General features: G+C 54.5%; 2 protein-coding genes across 9 annotated transcripts in view; both read left to right on the forward strand.

The window, feature by feature from the left end:
* Positions 1-11,926, forward strand: part of LOC119152913 (aryl hydrocarbon receptor-like) — a 38,458-nt gene extending 26,532 nt beyond the window's left edge. For 4 of the 8 annotated variants that reach the window (XM_037398699.1, XM_037398697.1, XM_037398696.1 and 1 more), the window contains 8 exons: positions 304-422; positions 4,208-4,297; positions 5,417-5,534; positions 6,017-6,159; positions 6,299-6,489; positions 7,015-7,124; positions 7,498-7,639; positions 8,080-11,926. In XM_037398699.1, coding sequence (XP_037254596.1) covers positions 304-422; positions 4,208-4,297; positions 5,417-5,534; positions 6,017-6,159; positions 6,299-6,489; positions 7,015-7,124; positions 7,498-7,639; positions 8,080-9,934 — 2,768 coding nt within the window. In that variant the 3' untranslated portion in view covers positions 9,935-11,926. Of the gene's footprint in view, positions 1-303; positions 423-4,207; positions 4,298-4,863; positions 4,940-5,416; positions 5,535-6,016; positions 6,160-6,298; positions 6,490-7,014; positions 7,125-7,497; positions 7,640-8,079 lie in introns of those variants that run through there. The other 4 variants (XR_005105977.1, XM_037398700.1, XM_037398703.1 and 1 more) reach the window with 4 other exon arrangements.
* A 1,569-nt stretch (positions 11,927-13,495) lies between these two features.
* LOC119152687 (aryl hydrocarbon receptor-like) overlaps positions 13,496-17,837 on the forward strand; it is a 28,642-nt gene continuing 24,300 nt past the window's right edge. The window contains 2 exon segments of the mRNA XM_037398291.1: positions 13,496-13,625; positions 13,730-13,917. Coding sequence (XP_037254188.1) covers positions 13,585-13,625; positions 13,730-13,917 — 229 coding nt within the window. The 5' untranslated portion in view covers positions 13,496-13,584.

The following is a 17,837-nucleotide window of genomic DNA, read 5'->3' on the forward strand; positions in this document are numbered from 1 at the left end:
CTAGCCTGGGCAGCCCAGAAGCACTCCCCTCTATCCTTTGCATCTCTGTCGCAGACCTTGGCAGAAGCAAGGTCTTCCAGAAGTGGGACCAGGCAGGGGTAATCATCTCTTGGAGGAAGCATTGGGCAAGCTGGGCATGGCTCTACAAAGTTCCTGCTGGTCTCATCTTGCTCTGACCTGGCTCCGTGTGTGTTGGGTAGCATGGTGCAGCTGTGCGTGAGCAGCCCTGGGGTGGGAAGGAGGAGGAGGGAGAGGCTCCCAGCTTGCCCATTCCACTCTGATTTCTTGCCCTCTCACTCGCAGCCACAGCTACAAACACTGGTGACCGCATGCTGGATCAGCCCAGGGGCCCAGGAGGGAACAGTTGGACTGACCCGCAGGTCGACAGGGAGCTGTTTCCTGAGGGGGAACTGCTGCTCCAGGTATCTTGCCGTACCTCGGTCATTCGGGGTCTTGCCTTAACTCCTGCCATCTGCCGGGCCCGGTGGCTGGTCCCCTCTGCTGAGCCATGCAGCGGCTGTGGAGCACGTGGTCCCATCTGTGGAGCAAGAGGAGACCCTGCCTTGCCGGGAGCTGCTTTGCTGTGATTTCTGGCAGGCACTGAGCACTATGGGACAAGGACCAGTGACGCTGCCTGACTGGGACAGGTCCCTGTTCCCGCCCACCCCGCACCACAGTTTGATGCCCCTTTGGTTACACTGAGGGGCCTTTGCAGGGGCTGAGCCATAAACTGCATCTGTGAGCAGAGCAGGGCTCAGGGATGGGGGTTGTGTCCCCGCAAAGCCATCGGGTGCTGCCTGTGGCTGCTGGCATTAGCTGTCACTGAGCCCAGAGCTGGCATCCAGCGTGCACAGGCTCACCCGTCCCAACCAGGAGGTGCAGGGGTATCGTACAGCAGTGTAGGGGTTCTTCCCTGATTTTTCTCCAACGTGGAGGGTTCCTTGTGCTCTACTAAGTGCCGAGAGGGGCATGGCAAAAGCTGCAGGAGAAAACACCCAGCAGGAGCTGTTTGCCCTGCCTGGGGTGTTGCATGAGCTCCCTAGGATGAGTTCACAACCTGCCTGGGATGGAAAAAGTCCAGGTTCAGTTTTTAGGTTGTGGGGAGGAAAAGAAGGGAAGATGGATCTTGGAAGACAGTGGTGGACAAAGTCAGTGGGCAGTGGGAGCTTTGCTTTGTAGAAAGGCCAGTGTGTGTCTAATGGAATCGCTGCCAATGAACTCCGGAGAGCAAGGAGCTGGTGAATCAGCTGGTCCGAATGCTGCTGTTTGGGCTGTAATTTATAAATATAAGCTGGAAAGAAATGGGATAGAAAGGTCACATGGAAAGGCTGGTCGCTGAGTAAACATCTAGGCATGTCAACTTAAAACATGCTGCTCCTTGGGGCTGCAGGGCAAGTCCATGCAAGACCCTCAGTTGTTTCATGGCTGTGTTCCTGACATCACATGTGTCTGTGCTTTCTGGGCCTTCAGTCCTCTTCTCCCTTCTTCCACCTCTCCAAACGCTAGTTAACAGATGCTTGGCTTTCCTTAAAGTCTGACTTTGGTGCCTTCAGCCTTGTCCTGCACAGCCTTACATGAACGTCCACTGTTACGGACAGGCAGGTGTGAGCAGAGCCCTTGGGGGATTTTGTTGAGGTGGTGACTCCTGGGAGCCCAGTGTGACTTTTGGCGATGAAGCTTGGACCACATGAAGTCTTCCATGTGGGCTTCGCTCCCAGGAGCCATCGCAGCTGTCTGCGAGTGAGATAGTCACAGAGGAACAGCTGGAATAACACAATGGCCAGGAGGGAGCCTGTGGTTGTCCCAGTCCCACGACGGAGCTGCTCCCGAGTGCTCTCTGGGGGCTTGAGCTGGACCTATGATGGCAATTTTTTGAGCCACCAGAGCATTGGCAGCCTTGGGTGATTGAAAGCATCTGGAGAGCTTATGAGGTGTTAATGTGACAGAAATCCCTCAGCTGAGCTGCCTGATGTTTTGGGGGTGGGTTTGGTTTATTTTTTCCCCAAATAGCATTTTAATCAGATACTGTAATTTGCAGAAAACTCTGACTCAGGGCCCCTCAGGGGGCTGCAGCACACAAAGGGACCAGTCCCAATGCAAGCTGGATCTGTATAGTATCAGGCAACACGCTCAACCCAGCAACCTTTCAAATGATCCAAGTTACTGAGAACAGCCAGCCCACGCGAGCCCCAGCGTCGCTGTAAATGGGCAAATGCATGAGCTGTGTCAGCAGATTGCTCCTGCCTCCTCTTTGCGTGGGGACACAGGGTGAGCAGAGCCGAAGGAGCAGCATGGGCAGCTGGACCCTCCTCTCCAGCTTGGTCTGAAGCAAGCGACACATCCCCGTGGTCCCCCCCCCCCGGGGGCAGCTCAGCGTGGCAGAGTTGGGCAGCGAGGGCACAGTCCATAGTTGTGGCAGGTCCTGGCCTGATGCTTATGGGATCTGCTGAGACTTCTACCCACATCCTGATTAAACAGAGTTCCACTTAGGGTTTTCTTTTCCTAATTTCTCTCCTTCTATTCGCTAATCAAATGTATTGCAGACAAGAGCAGGGGGTATGAATGACTATCTAGTGCAGTGCTTTCCTTTTGGAGGAAAACAGCCAGAAACCACCAGGTATCTCTGGATCTTCCTCTTGCCTCTTTTTCTGGGTATTCACTAGATGTGTGAGCTCCCCTCCCTCCATCCCAGCCATGATCTCCTATAGTTTTGCAATAGTTTCTCTTAATTTGGTGTGGGCTTGGTCTTTTTCAAGCAAGGAGCTACCAGTTGGGTATGGATTTAGCTGCAGGCCATCCATATGTAATCACAGAGTGCAAGGTGAGAAATGAAGCTGGCAGAGGGTATGAGCACAAAGGTGTGGTTTTTTTTTTTTTATAGAGATTTAGGGGGGTTGTGTTTAAAGCCGTCTAGAATATCGGCAAGAAGAGAGTAATTTTCCCAGTATGGTGCCTCATAGTGGGAGTTCAATGCCAGGACATATGTGAGGGGCAATGGGGTTTGCTCCTGACAAACATCTCGAGCAATGGGACCTCTTGAGTTGTTTGTCAGGAACAAGAACAAAATCAGAAGAGGTTGTGGTCCTGTGTGATGGAATACTGATGAGAACAGGAAGCTGTTGCCCCTCAAAGAGGTGTCGAACAGTCTGCACGCTTGTACGGACCAGGCTGTGCCACGTCAAGGCGTCACAGATGTGACATCAGGGATTTCACAAATCTGAGATCTGAGTTTCCAGATTTTCCCACCTCTTTTGCTTTCAAGGTAGGTGTGTTTTTTGAGCTCGGTTACCACCTTTGAATGATAACGGTGACTGGCTTTGGTCTTGCTTCGTGTACTTGGTGATGAGCTGTTCATGTACCCTTGGAGCTGAGAGCAGGAGTCTGAGGGACAGCAATGTCCTCGGGTGCTAAGGGTTAAAAGGCAGGTTTTGGGGGGTGATTGGAGAAACTGTGAGAAGACATACAGAAATGCAGAAAAAGCTGGTATAACCTCTTAACTGTAAAATTCAGGGTGAGGAGCAAGGCCTGAAGTGTTTTTGGAGGTCATCCTTAAAATGAATGAGTGGATAAATAGGTCAGGTCAGTGACTGGCTGCAGTTTGGTTACTATCTCTGGAGGCTCCATTGCGCTTGAACCGATGCTAGGCTCCTCCTGGAGTCACCAGGGTCCTGCATGGCTCAGGGCAGTCGTCCTTCCCTCTGCACAACCAGTTGCCACTTATTATTGAAGTTATAGGCAGATTTGTTAAAGAAAATCAGGATGCTAGAAGAGTATAGCTATACCCAGCTGGTACAGCCGGAGAGGAGGTAACTAACTCTAGGTCCTCCATGAAACCTCAGCTTAGCTGGTACCTCCTGGTGCAGGAGCTGGCCTGCAGTGAGAGGGCTTCAGTGATGGCTCTAGAAAAAGGTGTCAGTCCAGCTTGGATCATTGCTCATGCTAACACTGAAGAAAAAAAAAAAACCCACACAAAAGAAAAAGAAAAACCAAACCCACAAAAAAAAAAAAAACCAACCAAAAAACCAAACCCCAGCTAACCAGAATAAAAAGTCTTGTATGGTCACAAGGTGCTTTCCTTTTTGTGGGTTTCTTGTTGATGAAGAAGGTCCCTTTTTGTCCCCAAATGCTGAAGAAACACCTGAAGACGTTCATCTTTCAGCTGATTGAAGCTAGGGAGAGTAACTCCGGGCTTAACTTCTGCTTTCAGGCACTCAATGGATTTGTCATCGCCGTGACAGGAGATGGCTACATCTTCTACATCTCCCCTACTGTGCAGGACTACCTGGGCTTTCATCAGGTGGGTACTGTTTTTTCCTGGCTGTAAACAGATGGATGCACTCCAGGTCTGGGAAGGAGGCGCTGAGAGCCATGCCAGGGGCTTTCTTCTCCCTGCACGGCTCCCTCGGGTCATTTTTGATGTATGTTTTCAAATGAGTCATGTTCTTTGGGGGCTGTGGAAGCCAACAAACATGCTTGTGACTTTAGTGGGAACAGATGCAAGCTGAGCAATGGCAGGCTCTGTATCTTCTTGTCTTTGTGTGGAAGAGGGGTGTGAGATTTTTCTTGTCTCGTGCTGCTGGGCCCATATGCTCCCACTTACGGAGGGCTGAGGGTATCTTGCCGGTGAGAAGTGTCAGTGCCCTGAAGTGCCATGGGTTACATGGAATGCCAAGGAAAAGGAGGTCTCTCCCCATATCCACCCTGTTAGCTCTGATTCCCCTGATGTTCAGCTCCTTTGGCCAAAGGGCTGAGTCAACAGGAGGGCTGTGAGACTGCTAAACCCATTTCACTGCATGGGTTCCTCCTGCACCTGCAGACACTGATGTGGTTTTTTCTTTGTCCTCTGTTTGTACCCTTTCCCAGCTCACTGGGATCCTCGTGGGCTGATGCCCCAAGTCAAAACAGCTGTCAGTCAGGGACCGGTCTTCTCAAGGTACTGGTATGTCTGGTTAAGCAGGAGGCTCTGCTATGGTGTGTTTCTGAGGGCCGGGACATGGCAGTTGGTGGCTTGAGCTACCTGTGAGCTTAGCAGGACTGTGCTGACCACCACAGCATGCAGGACCGTGATGGGAAAGGCTGGTCCAAGGCATGGCCCTAGAAGAAGGGGGCTGTGTTGGGAGCAGGAGGTGTGAGGAATTGCTGGTGTTTCTGCTGTGAGGGCAACCTTCCCAGCATCAGCACGTCTGTCTTTCCTGGTGGTCCACCAAAGGAGGATGGTTTGCACTGGGATACAGATTCCCACTGGTTTGGAATAAAAAAAATTATAAAACCCTTTTTTCAAATAGCAAGAAACCCCATATAAGTCTGGAAAAAAATAATTAGGAAATAAAAGGAAAGCCTACTGCCCTGTCCTCCTCCAGACATCTTTGCCAGGCTGGGCAGAAGTCGATGCTTTTTTCCCCTTGTGTCATTCCAGTCGGATCTCATCTACCAGAGCGTGTATGAGCTGATCCACGCGGACGACAGAGCTGCCTTCCGCCACCAGCTGCACAGAGCCCCGGTGCCTGGCAGCACCCAGCCTGCTGATGATGATGGTGAGTGTGGGGCGGTCCCTGGGGACCAGCCAGCCACATCTGCATGGCCACCCTCTGCTGGAAAACCCTCCTGGTGGCATTTATAGCCACCAAGCACAGCCCTGTGCTAAGGAGCATCCCGTAGCCTCCCTCTGGAACTCACAGCTTACCGCGGGGCTTGACATGGCCACCTGCCACCAAAAGCAGCCAACAGTGGTGACGTGCTGGTTTTTGTTGTGCTGGAGGGGCAGGGATGCTTCCCTCAAACCTCTCAGCTTTTCAGCATTTGAAATCCATCTATTTCAGTGAGGGCGGCTTGCCTTGCTCCTCTCTGAGAGGCAAGGGACCAGAAACTGTTGTGAACTGGTAATTTCCCATGGCAAGGTCTTACCCCTCTTGTGAAGATCATGGGTTCACTTGAGCAGCAGTCTTCACCAGGAGCAGGTGGCCATGAGCTTGAGGTGCGCAGCTTGGAAAGCTTCCTTTTCCCTTTGCTTTCCCAGCCTCTCCCAGCGAGCAGCCGCTGCTGGCTGGATGCAGCGCTGTGTCCAGCCCCCAGCACCTCCATCCCGAGAAGCCCTCCTTTGTGGAGAGGAGCTTCACCTGCCGCTTCCGCTGCTTGCTGGATAACTCCTCGGGATTTCTGGTAACGCAGCCCAGCACCCGGACACCCCTCTGCCCCTAGTGTGTTCCCGAGGGACCGCTCGTGTCCCATAGGGGTGGGAGCACAGCCAGTCCCCATCACCCTGTTTGTTTCACAGCCACATTTTCTAATCCCCTCTAAGGCCTTGAATTTCCGCGGGCGCTTGAAATTCCTTCTGGGGCAGCAGAAGTCAGCATTGGACAAGTCACCGCTTGCTCTCTTCGCCGTCGCGACTCTCCTCCAGCCGCTCTCCATCCTGGAGCTTCGGACCAAGATGCTGATCTTCCAGACAAAGCACAAGCTGGACTTCACTCCCGTGGCCTGTGATTCCCGGTAGGACATCTCTCACCTTCCTCATGGCAAAATCCCTGGCGCTGGGCAGAAAACCAGAGCCTGTAGGAACAGGGCACTTCTGACCCAGCTCCCACAGCAAGGTGTCTGATGCTTTTGCCATGGAATCATAAAATCCTTTATGTTGAGAGAGACCTTTAAGATCATTGAGTCCAGCTGTTAACCCAGCACTGCCAAGCCCACCACTAAACCAGGTCCCTAAGTGCCACATCTACGCATCCTTTAAATACCTCTGCTCCATCTGCTGCCGCCCTCCATCAACATGGGGAGCAGATTAACTGGGCACCAGTGCTTCTTGGTTGTTGTGGTTTAGCTTAGCAAACACCCAGCATGGGTGGTTTTGTGGAAGAGGGGATGTGGCTCAGCCCAGGATGGAGAGCTGCACCCCCCCCAAAGCGGGAGGCTTTGGCTAGCTGCCTGCGCTCTGGGCAGGGGATCACGTCTGGCTGGTGGGATGCAAGTGGGGGATCCACTCCTGGTGTCATTGTGTTTCTGCACTGTTTGCAGGGGGAAGGTTGTCCTGGGGTACACGGAAACGGAGCTGTGCAGGAGGGGGTCCGGGTACCAGTTTGTGCACGTGGCTGACATGATGCACTGTGCGGAGAACCACGTGAGAAGTGAGTGCTGGGGGGAGCAGCGGCGCTGTCTGGAGGGGCCGTCGGGGTGGGTGCGTTTGTGGGAGCCCTTGCGGCTCCCTGGTACCAGTGCAGTTCTGGCTGTGCCAGTACCATTGCTCCTCAGCGGGTGGGCTGTCCCCGGTCTGAGGCGGCTGTGATAAAGGCTCTCCCCTCCTGGGTGTCATACCTGCTCAGGGAGCTGGCAGAGGGACAGCACAGCACGTGGCATCATGTGCTGGCTGCGTCCTGCATCTTCCTCCCCCGTCGCACGGGTGCAAGGTGATGCTCAACCTTGTGGCCTCTTGCACGTGCCATTTGTCTGCGCCCGCGGAGTAACCGTGTCTGTGCCACCTCTCTTCTCTCCCTGCCCCAGTGATGAAGACAGGGGAGAGCGGGCTGACGGTTTTCCGGCTGCTGACCAAGAAAGGTGGCTGGGTGTGGGTGCAGGCCAATGCCCGGCTGGTGTACAAAGCAGGCAAACCCGACTGCATCATTGCCCGGCAGCGAGCCCTGTCGTGAGTATCACCAGATCCCCAGCTGCCTTCGCCTGCTCTTGGCGTGGGTGGCCGTGGTGCTGCCCGAGGCACGTGGAAGCAGTGAGGGTGGAGGAAAGGGCGGCTGGGTTGCATGGTTGGCACTTTGCAGCACGTGCCCTCCTGTAGCAGGTGGGCATGAGTGAAACAGCTCTGACAAGGGGGTTGCAGACACACTCACCCTGCCTGGGGTGAGCCCCGGACACACAGCCCTTCCCTCAGCCACGCACACCTCCCCGTGGGCTCCCCAGAGCCCTGGTCCTCCACCAGCATCATCATAGCCAGCTCAGCCCAGCACCCTTTTCTTTAGAAAAGCCAGGGCAGGCTGTGAGCTCCTGTCTCACGGTTGGCAGGGTGATTTTTGCCTGGCTCAGAGGAGGTGCTCATGCTGTTTCCATCTTTTTTTCCCCTCTGCCCTGAAGGAATGAAGAAGGGGAGGAACATCTGCGGAAGAGAAACCTGCAGCTGCCTTTTAGCTTTGCCACGGGGGAAGCAGTCTTGTACGGGAATGACCTTCCCGAATTCCTGGACTCCTTCCAGGCTAAGGAGGAGTTGCAGACACAAGCAAACTCGCACTCAAAGCAGCGCTCGGTAGACCCCAGCTCTCTTCTTGGGGCCATGATGAAGCAAGATGCATCCATATACATCTCCCACACTGATGTGCCTCAGTTCTCCTTGCCAGATGTCATTGCTGAGCCCACTGGACTGAGCCAGAATGAGGAAGCTGGTGATGCCAGAGAGCACAGCGACTCCCTCCTGGTTGTTATAGAAACACTCTTTGAGAAGAGCAAGGTGAATGGAAACATCTGCCAGACCCTCCAGAGCCTCAACGTGGACAATGCAGAACTGCAGCGCTGGGAGGAGGCTCTGCTCAGCTTGGGTGCAGAGGAGCCGCCAGCTCAGGAGGGTGGCGAGAGGCTGGCCACCGAGGTGGTGCCCTATGAGGAGCAGATGCTCCTCAGTGAGGATGCTGGGAAGAGCATGGACTTCCCGCACTGCAGTGCATCACTCTGCGATGAGGAAAACAGTGCTGCGGCTCATTTCCAGCACTGCCGGGCAATGAATTCAGCTTTTCAAGGCCCACCACAGCCCCAGGCACCTGGTGCACAAGGCCAAGATGCTGTGGTCTCTCTAGTCTCCATTACATCTGAGGTCAGCACTGCTCAGCCAGAACAGCAGGTCCCGTTTCACTCAGCCAGGCTGATGGGGGGAACTGTTCTGGATGTCCTGGTCTCCAGCGGCAAGTCCTCTGTAGCACTTCAGCTGGCAAACCCGGGACAAGTGCTTCAGGCAGAGGTTGCTACCTCTGCTCCTGTAGATAACACTATTCCTAATGATCAGAGCCAGCCCGGGTGCAAGCTGGTGGGCTCAAGCTGCCCACCTCCGTTGCACTCAAACACGCTGGTGACTCAGTGGCACAGTGTCCTGGTCCAGGCAAACCCAGCCAATGCTTTGGGCCAGAGTGCTTCTCCTGGATGTTGCCCACCAGAGGCCTGGATGGCCGTAGCTCCGAAGCAGCTGGAAGTGTCAGGAACGCACATGGGTTCACAAACTCTGCTGGCTGGCAGCCCCGAGAGCTCCCTGGGGGCTGGGCTGTGGTTACTGCCCTCCCAGCCTGCTCCTTGCCCTGCACAGGGCTTGCATGAATCCTTGTTCTCTGGGGCTGGGGACCTCTGTGATGAGGAGGCTGTTCTCCCTGCACGAGCATCAGCACCCTTAGGAGTCAGCCAGCTGTCAGGGGATGGTGGCATCCCCAAACAGCCGCTCATACCCCACCTAGAGCCCAGCATTTCCTGGGCAGGGGAGCAGGCAGCGCTCCGAGAGGACAAGTGGGTCACGCAGCGCCAGCCGTGGCTGCTGCAGGCTGGGGCAGCTCCTCAGAGATGCAGCAGGGCAGGTTCAGTGCAACACAGCGGGCTCCTGCTGGGGTCCAACACGGGTCCCAGCACCCACCAGCTGGACCACATTGTGCTGCCTGAGTGCCAGTATAGAAGTAGCCTTTTTGAGAGCAGCTTTCTTAGGGATGCTGCTAAAATATCCCTTCCCCAGCAGCTGGGTGCTTTGCCTTGCCTCAGTGAGAGCCACCGTGGAGCATCATGTTCCTCACCAGGCTCAGTTTTGAGGTGCCCAGCAGCTCTCCCTGCAAAGGTGGGTGCAGAAGCACTGCCCTCCTCTGAGCGGGGCCCTGGCTTCCCATCAGCATCCTTTGCCGGCGGGCAGCCGCGCTGCGCCTGCGAGGTCCAGCCCAAGGTGAGGTGTGAGGGCTGCAGGACCTGAGGGGTGCACCAGCTCGCATGGATGGAGGGAGGGGTGGTGCCAGGGGAATGCAGGCACAGCATCGTTCGTGGGCAGCCTGGTTTGAAGCCTTACTGTGAACTAGGAGCCACGTTTTGAAAACCCACCTGCAATTACGAGCTCTTCTGGCCGTGCACATCTGTGAGTGGTGCTCCATGCTTCTTGGTTGTTCAGGATTTTTTCTTCCAGTGCCTGAAACGAGGTGCCCTAGCAGAGCTTTCAGGCAGTCTAGGATGAAGTAATTTATTGGTTTTTTTGTCTTTTGGTTTTGGGGGTTTTTTTCCTATGATACTTTCAGGGAGACGCAGCCATGCCAGTGGGGAGGTTTCTCAGACTCGGGGTCCGAGGAAGGACCCTGCTTGCTGGCCTGCGCACTCATTGCAGCCTCTTGCAGATGGACCTGCTGCCTTACAGGTGTGTAGCACTGAATTGCTGTTTCTCAATGCAGCATGGTCTCCTCATCACCTGTATGAGTGGACCACCCTTGTCACATTGCTGTTCAGTCCCCTGCATCATCTCAGCCTGCCTGAGTCCCTCTGCTTTGCTCCTTGCTCCCTCCCTCCTGAGCTCTCCATCCCCCCTCCTCCTCCCAAGCTCATGGTGATGTAGTTCCTTTAGGAAAGGGGATGCTACCAAGCACTTGGAGAAGCTCAGCAGCATCTGAAGGGTCTCTGTGGGAGGTGGAGTTGGTGAGAGCAGAGGCAGGTCAGGGTTTTGGGCTCTTCAGCAGCTTTCCTGGAGAATTTGGGAGAAGCAGGTATCAAGCTGTTGTGACCTTTCTGGGCAGCAGGGTGGGGAAGCTCCAACTAAACGCCCCTTGCATTTGTGACTGGCTTGTCGTTGCCTTCTCCGCTGTGCCGTCAGGCAGAGGGGTGATGGGGTTTACTCCTGCAGTTGCTCAGGGTGGTGTGGTTTTGCCAAAGCAGTGAGAACGGCAGAAAGGGATGCAGTGACTGTCTTCTACCTCTCCACTTTGGACCAACTTTGTGCCTTTCAAACCTTTGTCCTGGAGACCAGCATAACCACTTCATTGAATTCTCTTTCTTTTGTACTTTTTTAACCTAAGATGTGACGACTTTTTTTTTTTCTTTTTTTTTTTCCCCCCTGCCATGGGGCAAATTCTCCCAGATCCATCAGGGGAAACCTGATGGGAGGTATGTGGTAGGTGTGTGGTGTGATTCAAGGTCAGACACAGCAAGCCAGCTTGGTCAGAGTAAGTGGGGGCCTCCACATCTTCCCCCCTTGCACCTGCCACCCTGAGCATCACATCTGCCTCTCACACCATTAAGCGTTTAGTTTGCCAAGCAAGTGAAATCAGGTAATCACTGCAGGGCTAGCCCAGCAGCAGGCTTGCACATGTACTGGCGTGGGGTGGCCTGATCTCCCTAGGTCTCTTGCTTTGTGCCCTGCTTTGTCTCACTGTGCTGGGGCTCCCGGGGCTGCTGACAGGGCAAGATGGGGCTCAGGAAGTGTCCTGGCTGCAGGCTGGGAGCCAAGCGATGCTGGAGATGTGCCAGACATCTCTGAAGTGGCCTTGGAGGAGCACCGAGGGTGGGGCAAGGAGCTGACTCGTGATGATAGGGAGCCTTACACATCAATGGACCCAAAAAGCAGCAGGATGGACCCCACTCACCAGCCTTTGCTGTCCTGGCACGTGTAAGATGATGGGAAATAGTGCATGGCCCCAGGCCAGGGTCCTGCAAGAGGTGTGCCTTGGGGAGGGGGCACCCTGCCGGGCTCTGCTGGTTGGGGCCAAGAGAGACCCCTGGTGCTGCGTTACTTGTGTCTTACCTCCTCCTACGTTGTGTGTGTGCATATAACATCTATTTTCGTGGCAGTGTCTCATTTTACGCTTTATGATTTCTTTGTATTGCTGTTGGCAGACAGATGATGCTGAGGAGAAAAAGATGTCCTGAAACTCACCCCCTGTATTTGGTTACGTATTAAAGGGCGATTTGCTTTGTATAGCGCTGATGATTTGTTTTGACCTGAAACAGTGTCTCTTCATTTCCCTCTTGACTGAGCAAGTATTTGAAAAAGCCTGCTTTTGGCTTAACCCAGAGTCCAATTGCTTTGAGCGCTGGCTGAAGGAGGACAGTCCTGGCTCATGCCCCCCTCCTGCACCCGGGGAGGCATGGGGCTGGGAGCGCAGATGGGGGAAGGGCTGTGCTTTGCCTTGTACAGGGTAATTTTGGGGGGCAATGCAGCCATGTGGGTGCCTTCCAATATTACAGGCAAAGAAACCACAGGCTGCTGCCCTGGGTGTTCGTGCTCTGGCCCTGTTGCTGCTTGTGACTTGGTGGAGCATTTTTGGAAGGACAGAGACAGGGTGACCATGCCTGGTGCATGCACGCACACCCTGCCTCCAGGTTAGAGTGCAGCCATGTGTGCCCAGCCCAGGGCAGGTGTGTGACACACGTTCTCACTGTCCCCAGCCACTGTGGGTGTGCACAGCAGCAGAGGTGTGACAGTGTCCCCCTGTTGCTCCCCCAACTGCCCTGTGCAGCGGTGGGGCTCAGAGGCATGGTCACCTGTGATGCCAACACACACGCACAGCTTCCTGGGTGTCACTGCCACGCACGCATGTGCACAGGCGCTCTCATGCGCAGGGACATGCACACTGATGTGCACCCAGTCACCCTGACAGTCATCCCAGCATGCCAGGGTGATGCAGTGACACAAGTGCTCCCACCGCTCGCCCAGGTGGGTGGTGGGGATCACAGCTCTGCTTCCTCCCCTCATCCTCCATCTGCCTTGTCATTGCCATGTCCCCTTCACCTCCCAGTTCCTTTTCAGCCCCTCACATCCCTGCTTACCTGCCTGTCATTGCCCCCATCCCCACCTCCCTCCCATCATCCCCATACCCCCTTCTTCCCTTCACTCCCATCCAGCCGTTGTTGCCCCCATATCCTCCTCTCAGCCCCCCACATTTCCCCTCACACCCTAATTCCCCTCAGCCCCCCACATCCCCCCTCACCTCCCAGTCCCTGTCGGCCCCATATCATCTCCCATGTTCCCCTTTACCCCCACCCACCCGTCCTTCTCCCCACATCCCCCCTCACTCCCATCCACCAGCCATCACCCCCACATCCCTCTTTAGCTCCAACCACCTATCACCCCCCTCACCTCCCAATCCGCTTCAGCCCCCCACATTCCCACTTACCCCCACCCACCCATCCACCCATCATCTCTCCTTACCCCCCATCGCCCCCATGTTCTCCTCCTTAGCTCCAGCCACCCGCCACCCCCCACATCCCCCTCACCTCCCAATGCCCTTCAGCACCTCACATCCCCACCTACCCCCACCCACCCACCATCCCTCCTTACCCTCCATCCACCAGCCGTCACACCCACGTCTCCCCCTTAGTTCCAACCACCCATCATCTCCCACATCCCCCCCCCAGCCCGCGACTCACTCACACCCGCCCACCCATCACCTCCTAATGCCCTCAAGCCCCCACATCCCCATTCCCCCCCACCCCCAGCCCCTCCTCTCCCGGGGCGGGGGCGGGGGCGGGGCGGCCCCGCTCCCTCTCCCCGCGGGCGGCTGCGGGCCGGGCGGCGGTGGCCGCAGCCCGCTCGGGGCTCTGCGGCGGCGGCGGCTGCCGGGGGACGCGCTGCCGGCCCCGGCCATGTACGCGGGTCGCAAACGGAGGAAGCCGGTGCCCCGGGCGTGAGTGGGCGGCGAGGGGAAGGGTCCCGGGGAGGGGGGACGGGGGGGGGGCGGACACGGATGTGACCGGGACCGGCGCCCGGTAACGCGGCTCTGCCCGGCAGGGTGCGGCCGGGGCCGGCCGAAGGCGGCACCTCCAACCCGTCCAAGCGGCACCGGGAGCGGCTGAACCGGGAGCTGGAGCGGCTGGCGGGGCTGCTGCCCTTCCCCGAGGAGGTGGTGGCCGGGCTGGACAAGCTGTCGGTCCTGCGCCTCAGCGCCGGCTACCTCCGAGCCAAGAGCTTCTTCAGCGGTAAGGCACCGCGCCGGGAGCATCCCCCCCTCGGCATCCCTCCCCTTCCCTCCCGAGAACTGCTTTTCCCCCTTTTTCTAACCCCAGATTTTCTTGCTTTGCAATAAGCCTCAAGGCTTCAGGATGCATCGCGCCTGGGCGAAAGCAGAGCTCGCACTTTGCTCGGAATTCGAGGGATCTGGAGAGATGAAGTTGGTTTTGTTTGGGGGTTCTGCCCAAGTAGAGAATTGAGGTTTCGGCTGGATTTCTGCGTGGTGCTGGGCAAAGGCTCCGGCGGGCGCAGCTGGGAGGGCAGCGGTGTGTTGTGCAGCCCAGTTGGAAAGTTTCACCGTGCCAGTGACTTTTTTTTTTTCCCCCGTTATAATAGACCAGTGAAATACTTTTAGTGTGCTGAAAATGAATAGTAATTACCTGTGATGTGGTTACAGTTTATTTGGCAACCGTTTAAATCAGGTCGTGTTAAAGGCACGACTGTGTTCCATTGGGCTATGATTGTAATTAATAGGAGCCCACAGGAGGGTATTTGTGCAGCCCTGGATTTGCCTAATGAAATAGCAGTGGCTTGGGAATGCTGCATATGACTTCAGAAACACCATAATTTCTCTTTTTAATTGCAAATCATTGAATGTACTGAACGTGGTTTGTTTTGTTTGGGATTTTTTTTCCCCTTTTCCATTCTCTTTTTAAACCCTGCTTGTAGGATTGGCGAGGGGGTGAAATGAAAAATGAATGGCCTCAGAGAGGAGTTGTTTGCCTTGCAGCGTCAGGTCAATTTGTTTGTTTGACTGTATCGGTTGTGTTTTCCACGCTGGTTTTGCCCTGGAAAGGAGCTCTACTGCATCAGCCTTTGCAATGATGAACGCGTTGCCCCAAACCCATCGTCTGTGACAGTGCTCTGAAGCAGAGGAGGACCAGCGTGGTGCTGGTGTTTCTGAAGGCTCCCTACCCCATGAGAGCACACTTGTTCATGGGGTGGGAGTCCGTGGCGCAGTGCGGGCCTTGCTCTTCCCCTGAAATATTAATAACTTAAAGTTCACCAGTCAATGAATTTACAAAACGAGGGGTGGTAGTGATTCCTTAAATCAGCAGGTTTGAAACGGCTGGTCTTGTTGCAAAGCGTCACAGCAGAAGTTGCTCTGGGGCTTGTCGCCCTTTTCAGGGTGATTGTGCTGGGATGCTGTGCCCGCTCAGCCGGGAAAAGCTGAGCGTGGGATGAGCCCAGAGGACACAGTCCCACTGCTCCACAAGCACCCTGCTAGAGCTGTGTGTCCTGGGGTGTGCCATTCCTGCATCCCCGCATGGTGGGTTACTTTGGTTTTGCATTGTGAGAAACTGCAAAATTCCTCATTTTGAGATTCTTTCTCATTTTGCCTTTTCTGTCATTCCATCTAATCTGATTTCGTGGTGCCGGCTTCCAACCGTGGAGTGCATTGGTGTGTCTGAAGCCGTGGGATGGTACCTGCCTCTGCCCGATTCAAGGCAGGTCACTGTAATAAAATGGGCTTTCCCATCCTTTTAGATGCAAATAGTGATGGCAGAGCTATTTTTTTAAAAAAACATCCTTAAAAGGAGCTCTGGGCAATCCCACCCCATCTACGAAATCGGATTTTTTTTAAGTGACTTGATTCCTTTTGATGCAAATGCCAGAGTGATTTTGCTCTCTGACAAGTTGTGCTGGAGCTGAGATGAAGTTCACCTTAAGGAAGGCTCCTGTTCAAAATACTCTGCTTATTCCTTCTTCTCCTTTTTGTTTTTTCTTTCTTTTTGGTCACCTGCATGTTTAAGGGTTTTTCCCCTAGGTCTGTCAGGGAATAAAGTTAGGACATTGCTGGAGTGGCTGGGCTCTGCCTGCCTGCTCACTGCTGAGCCGGGTGAGCTCCTGTGCTCCCACTCTGGCTCAGCATCCTTGGAAATGTGAAATGGGATCCTGAGGAGATAGTTTTAGCTGCTGAATGCTGACAAGTGTCAGGTGAGATTGTATCATAAAACACGAGTGGTATGGGGTCTTTTTGTGTTTATTGAGAGCATTCAGCCTGTCCCAGAGCTGTCTGGAGGCAGCTCAGAAACAGGCGGTGCAAACCCTTGTATTGGCGCAGGAGGAAGGAGGAACTGGCACCTCCGTTGCTCGAGTGCATCCCTGCTTGAGGGCTCCCTGAAAGAAGATCAAGGAAAAGCAAGGGCAGAAACTGGGGTGTGCTGCCATGCCTTGTGAGGAGAAACATCCTTGCAGCATGTCATCCTGGAGCAGGTCTCGGGTGGTGCCGATGATCGCTGACAGCAATTCACCCAGCAGGTTTATGCCAGCTGCCTTTTCTCCAGCCCATCTTAAATAATTTGTTGGGTGCCAGAAATGTCTCCTCCTGGCTATTTGAAAACTAATTATTTTTTAATGTCGTTTTGGCATCTTGATTTATGCATCGTTGTATGGGGAAGTTTGTATGGGCTTAAGTGATCAAAAAGCGAATGGTTTCTAGATCTTGGTCGCTGGTAGAAACTCTGGGAGCTTCTGTCGTTTTGTTTCAGGCTCCTGATCACCTTCTGACCATATGATACGTTCCTCAAAACGCAGAGCAGGCTTCACAGCTCTCTTGAAACATGTACCTGCATTTAGATTGCACTGTAATGTAAATGATCTGCACAGGTCGGGGTGGATTGACTGTGCACTGGAAGCAAACCTGATGTTTAGCTGTCAGAGATGGTCAAGATACTGTGTGCGAGAAGCATCTGCGTGGGCTTTTGTCTGAACAGCGGTGTTTTGAACATCAGTTTGGGGACATATTGCCAAGAGGTCTTTGATTTTTGAGAGACATGTTTTTCCTTGGCACATGGGGATTTTTACACTTCATATGACTGCCCCTGTTCCCTTTCTGCCTGTCTGGGAGCACGACTAAAGGCCTGCAACTAGGTGATGGAAAACAGAGGATTTAAGGCTGCTCAATGTTTTGTCATTTAATCTTTGGAGTTGTTTAGAGATCATCAAACATTGTCTTTGTTAAGCAGGGTTATTTGCCTAAACAAACATTTCCTCAGGCTGTCATGCCAAGTGCTGGGTTGGGTGTCTCTGAGGTGAAGCCCCTGATGCCAGGTGCTGATCTTCCACAGGTCTTTGAAAGTCCCAAGGACCAGAGCATCCGTGTGTTTGTTTACTAAATCCGTTCCTTTTTTGCGGTCTGGCAAATCTTTTCCATTTAACCAATTGGGATGCAGTTCAGTGCCAGGTGCTTGCCATGTGTGTTCAGCATCTCTGGAGAAGGAGGGCTCTTGGCCATGTTGGCTCTTTGCAATGGTCTCCTCCTGGAAGGAGGCACTGCTTTTTGTGTGTGGTAATACTTGATAAAACACAGTTTAGACAAGTCTTGGGATAAGTCATGTGGACAGGCGTCCTGATGTCAGACGGGAGGTTCTCTCTGATTTTGACCATCTGAAGGACCCTCTGGCCCCTAGGATACAGAGAAGCAAAATGTCTTGGGATTGCAGAGTGTCTGCCCCAGGACAGTAGATCTTCCTGTGGCATGGCACAGGGCTGAAGAGGATGGTTGGCAAGCACACCCCACCATGCCAGGGCTGATCTGTGGCATGGTGGAAGGGCTTCTCTTGTGATGGAGCAGCACTGCTGTCCTCTGCAAGACGTGCAGGTGCATTTCTTTTACCCCATTGCCTGGCTTTGCAGCCCAAAGTGCATACAAATGCTGCCCATGGGAACGCTGCTCACCATGACAGAGGTGAACGGAGGTGGGGGAGCCGGGCCACGGAAGAGCTGGAGACGTTGGGAGAGAAGTCCCGCCTCCCTGGCGGACTCACCAGGCTGATGGTCCAGCCCAGCCCTGCCCATCCCACATCCCATCCTGCTGGGTGAGGTGGCACTGACCTGAACCCAGCACCGTTAGCCTGGACCAGGAGGACCAAAAGGAGCTGAAGCT

This window comes from Falco rusticolus, chromosome 8, assembly GCF_015220075.1.
Source record: "Falco rusticolus isolate bFalRus1 chromosome 8, bFalRus1.pri, whole genome shotgun sequence".
Lineage (NCBI taxonomy): Eukaryota > Metazoa > Chordata > Aves > Falconiformes > Falconidae > Falco > Falco rusticolus.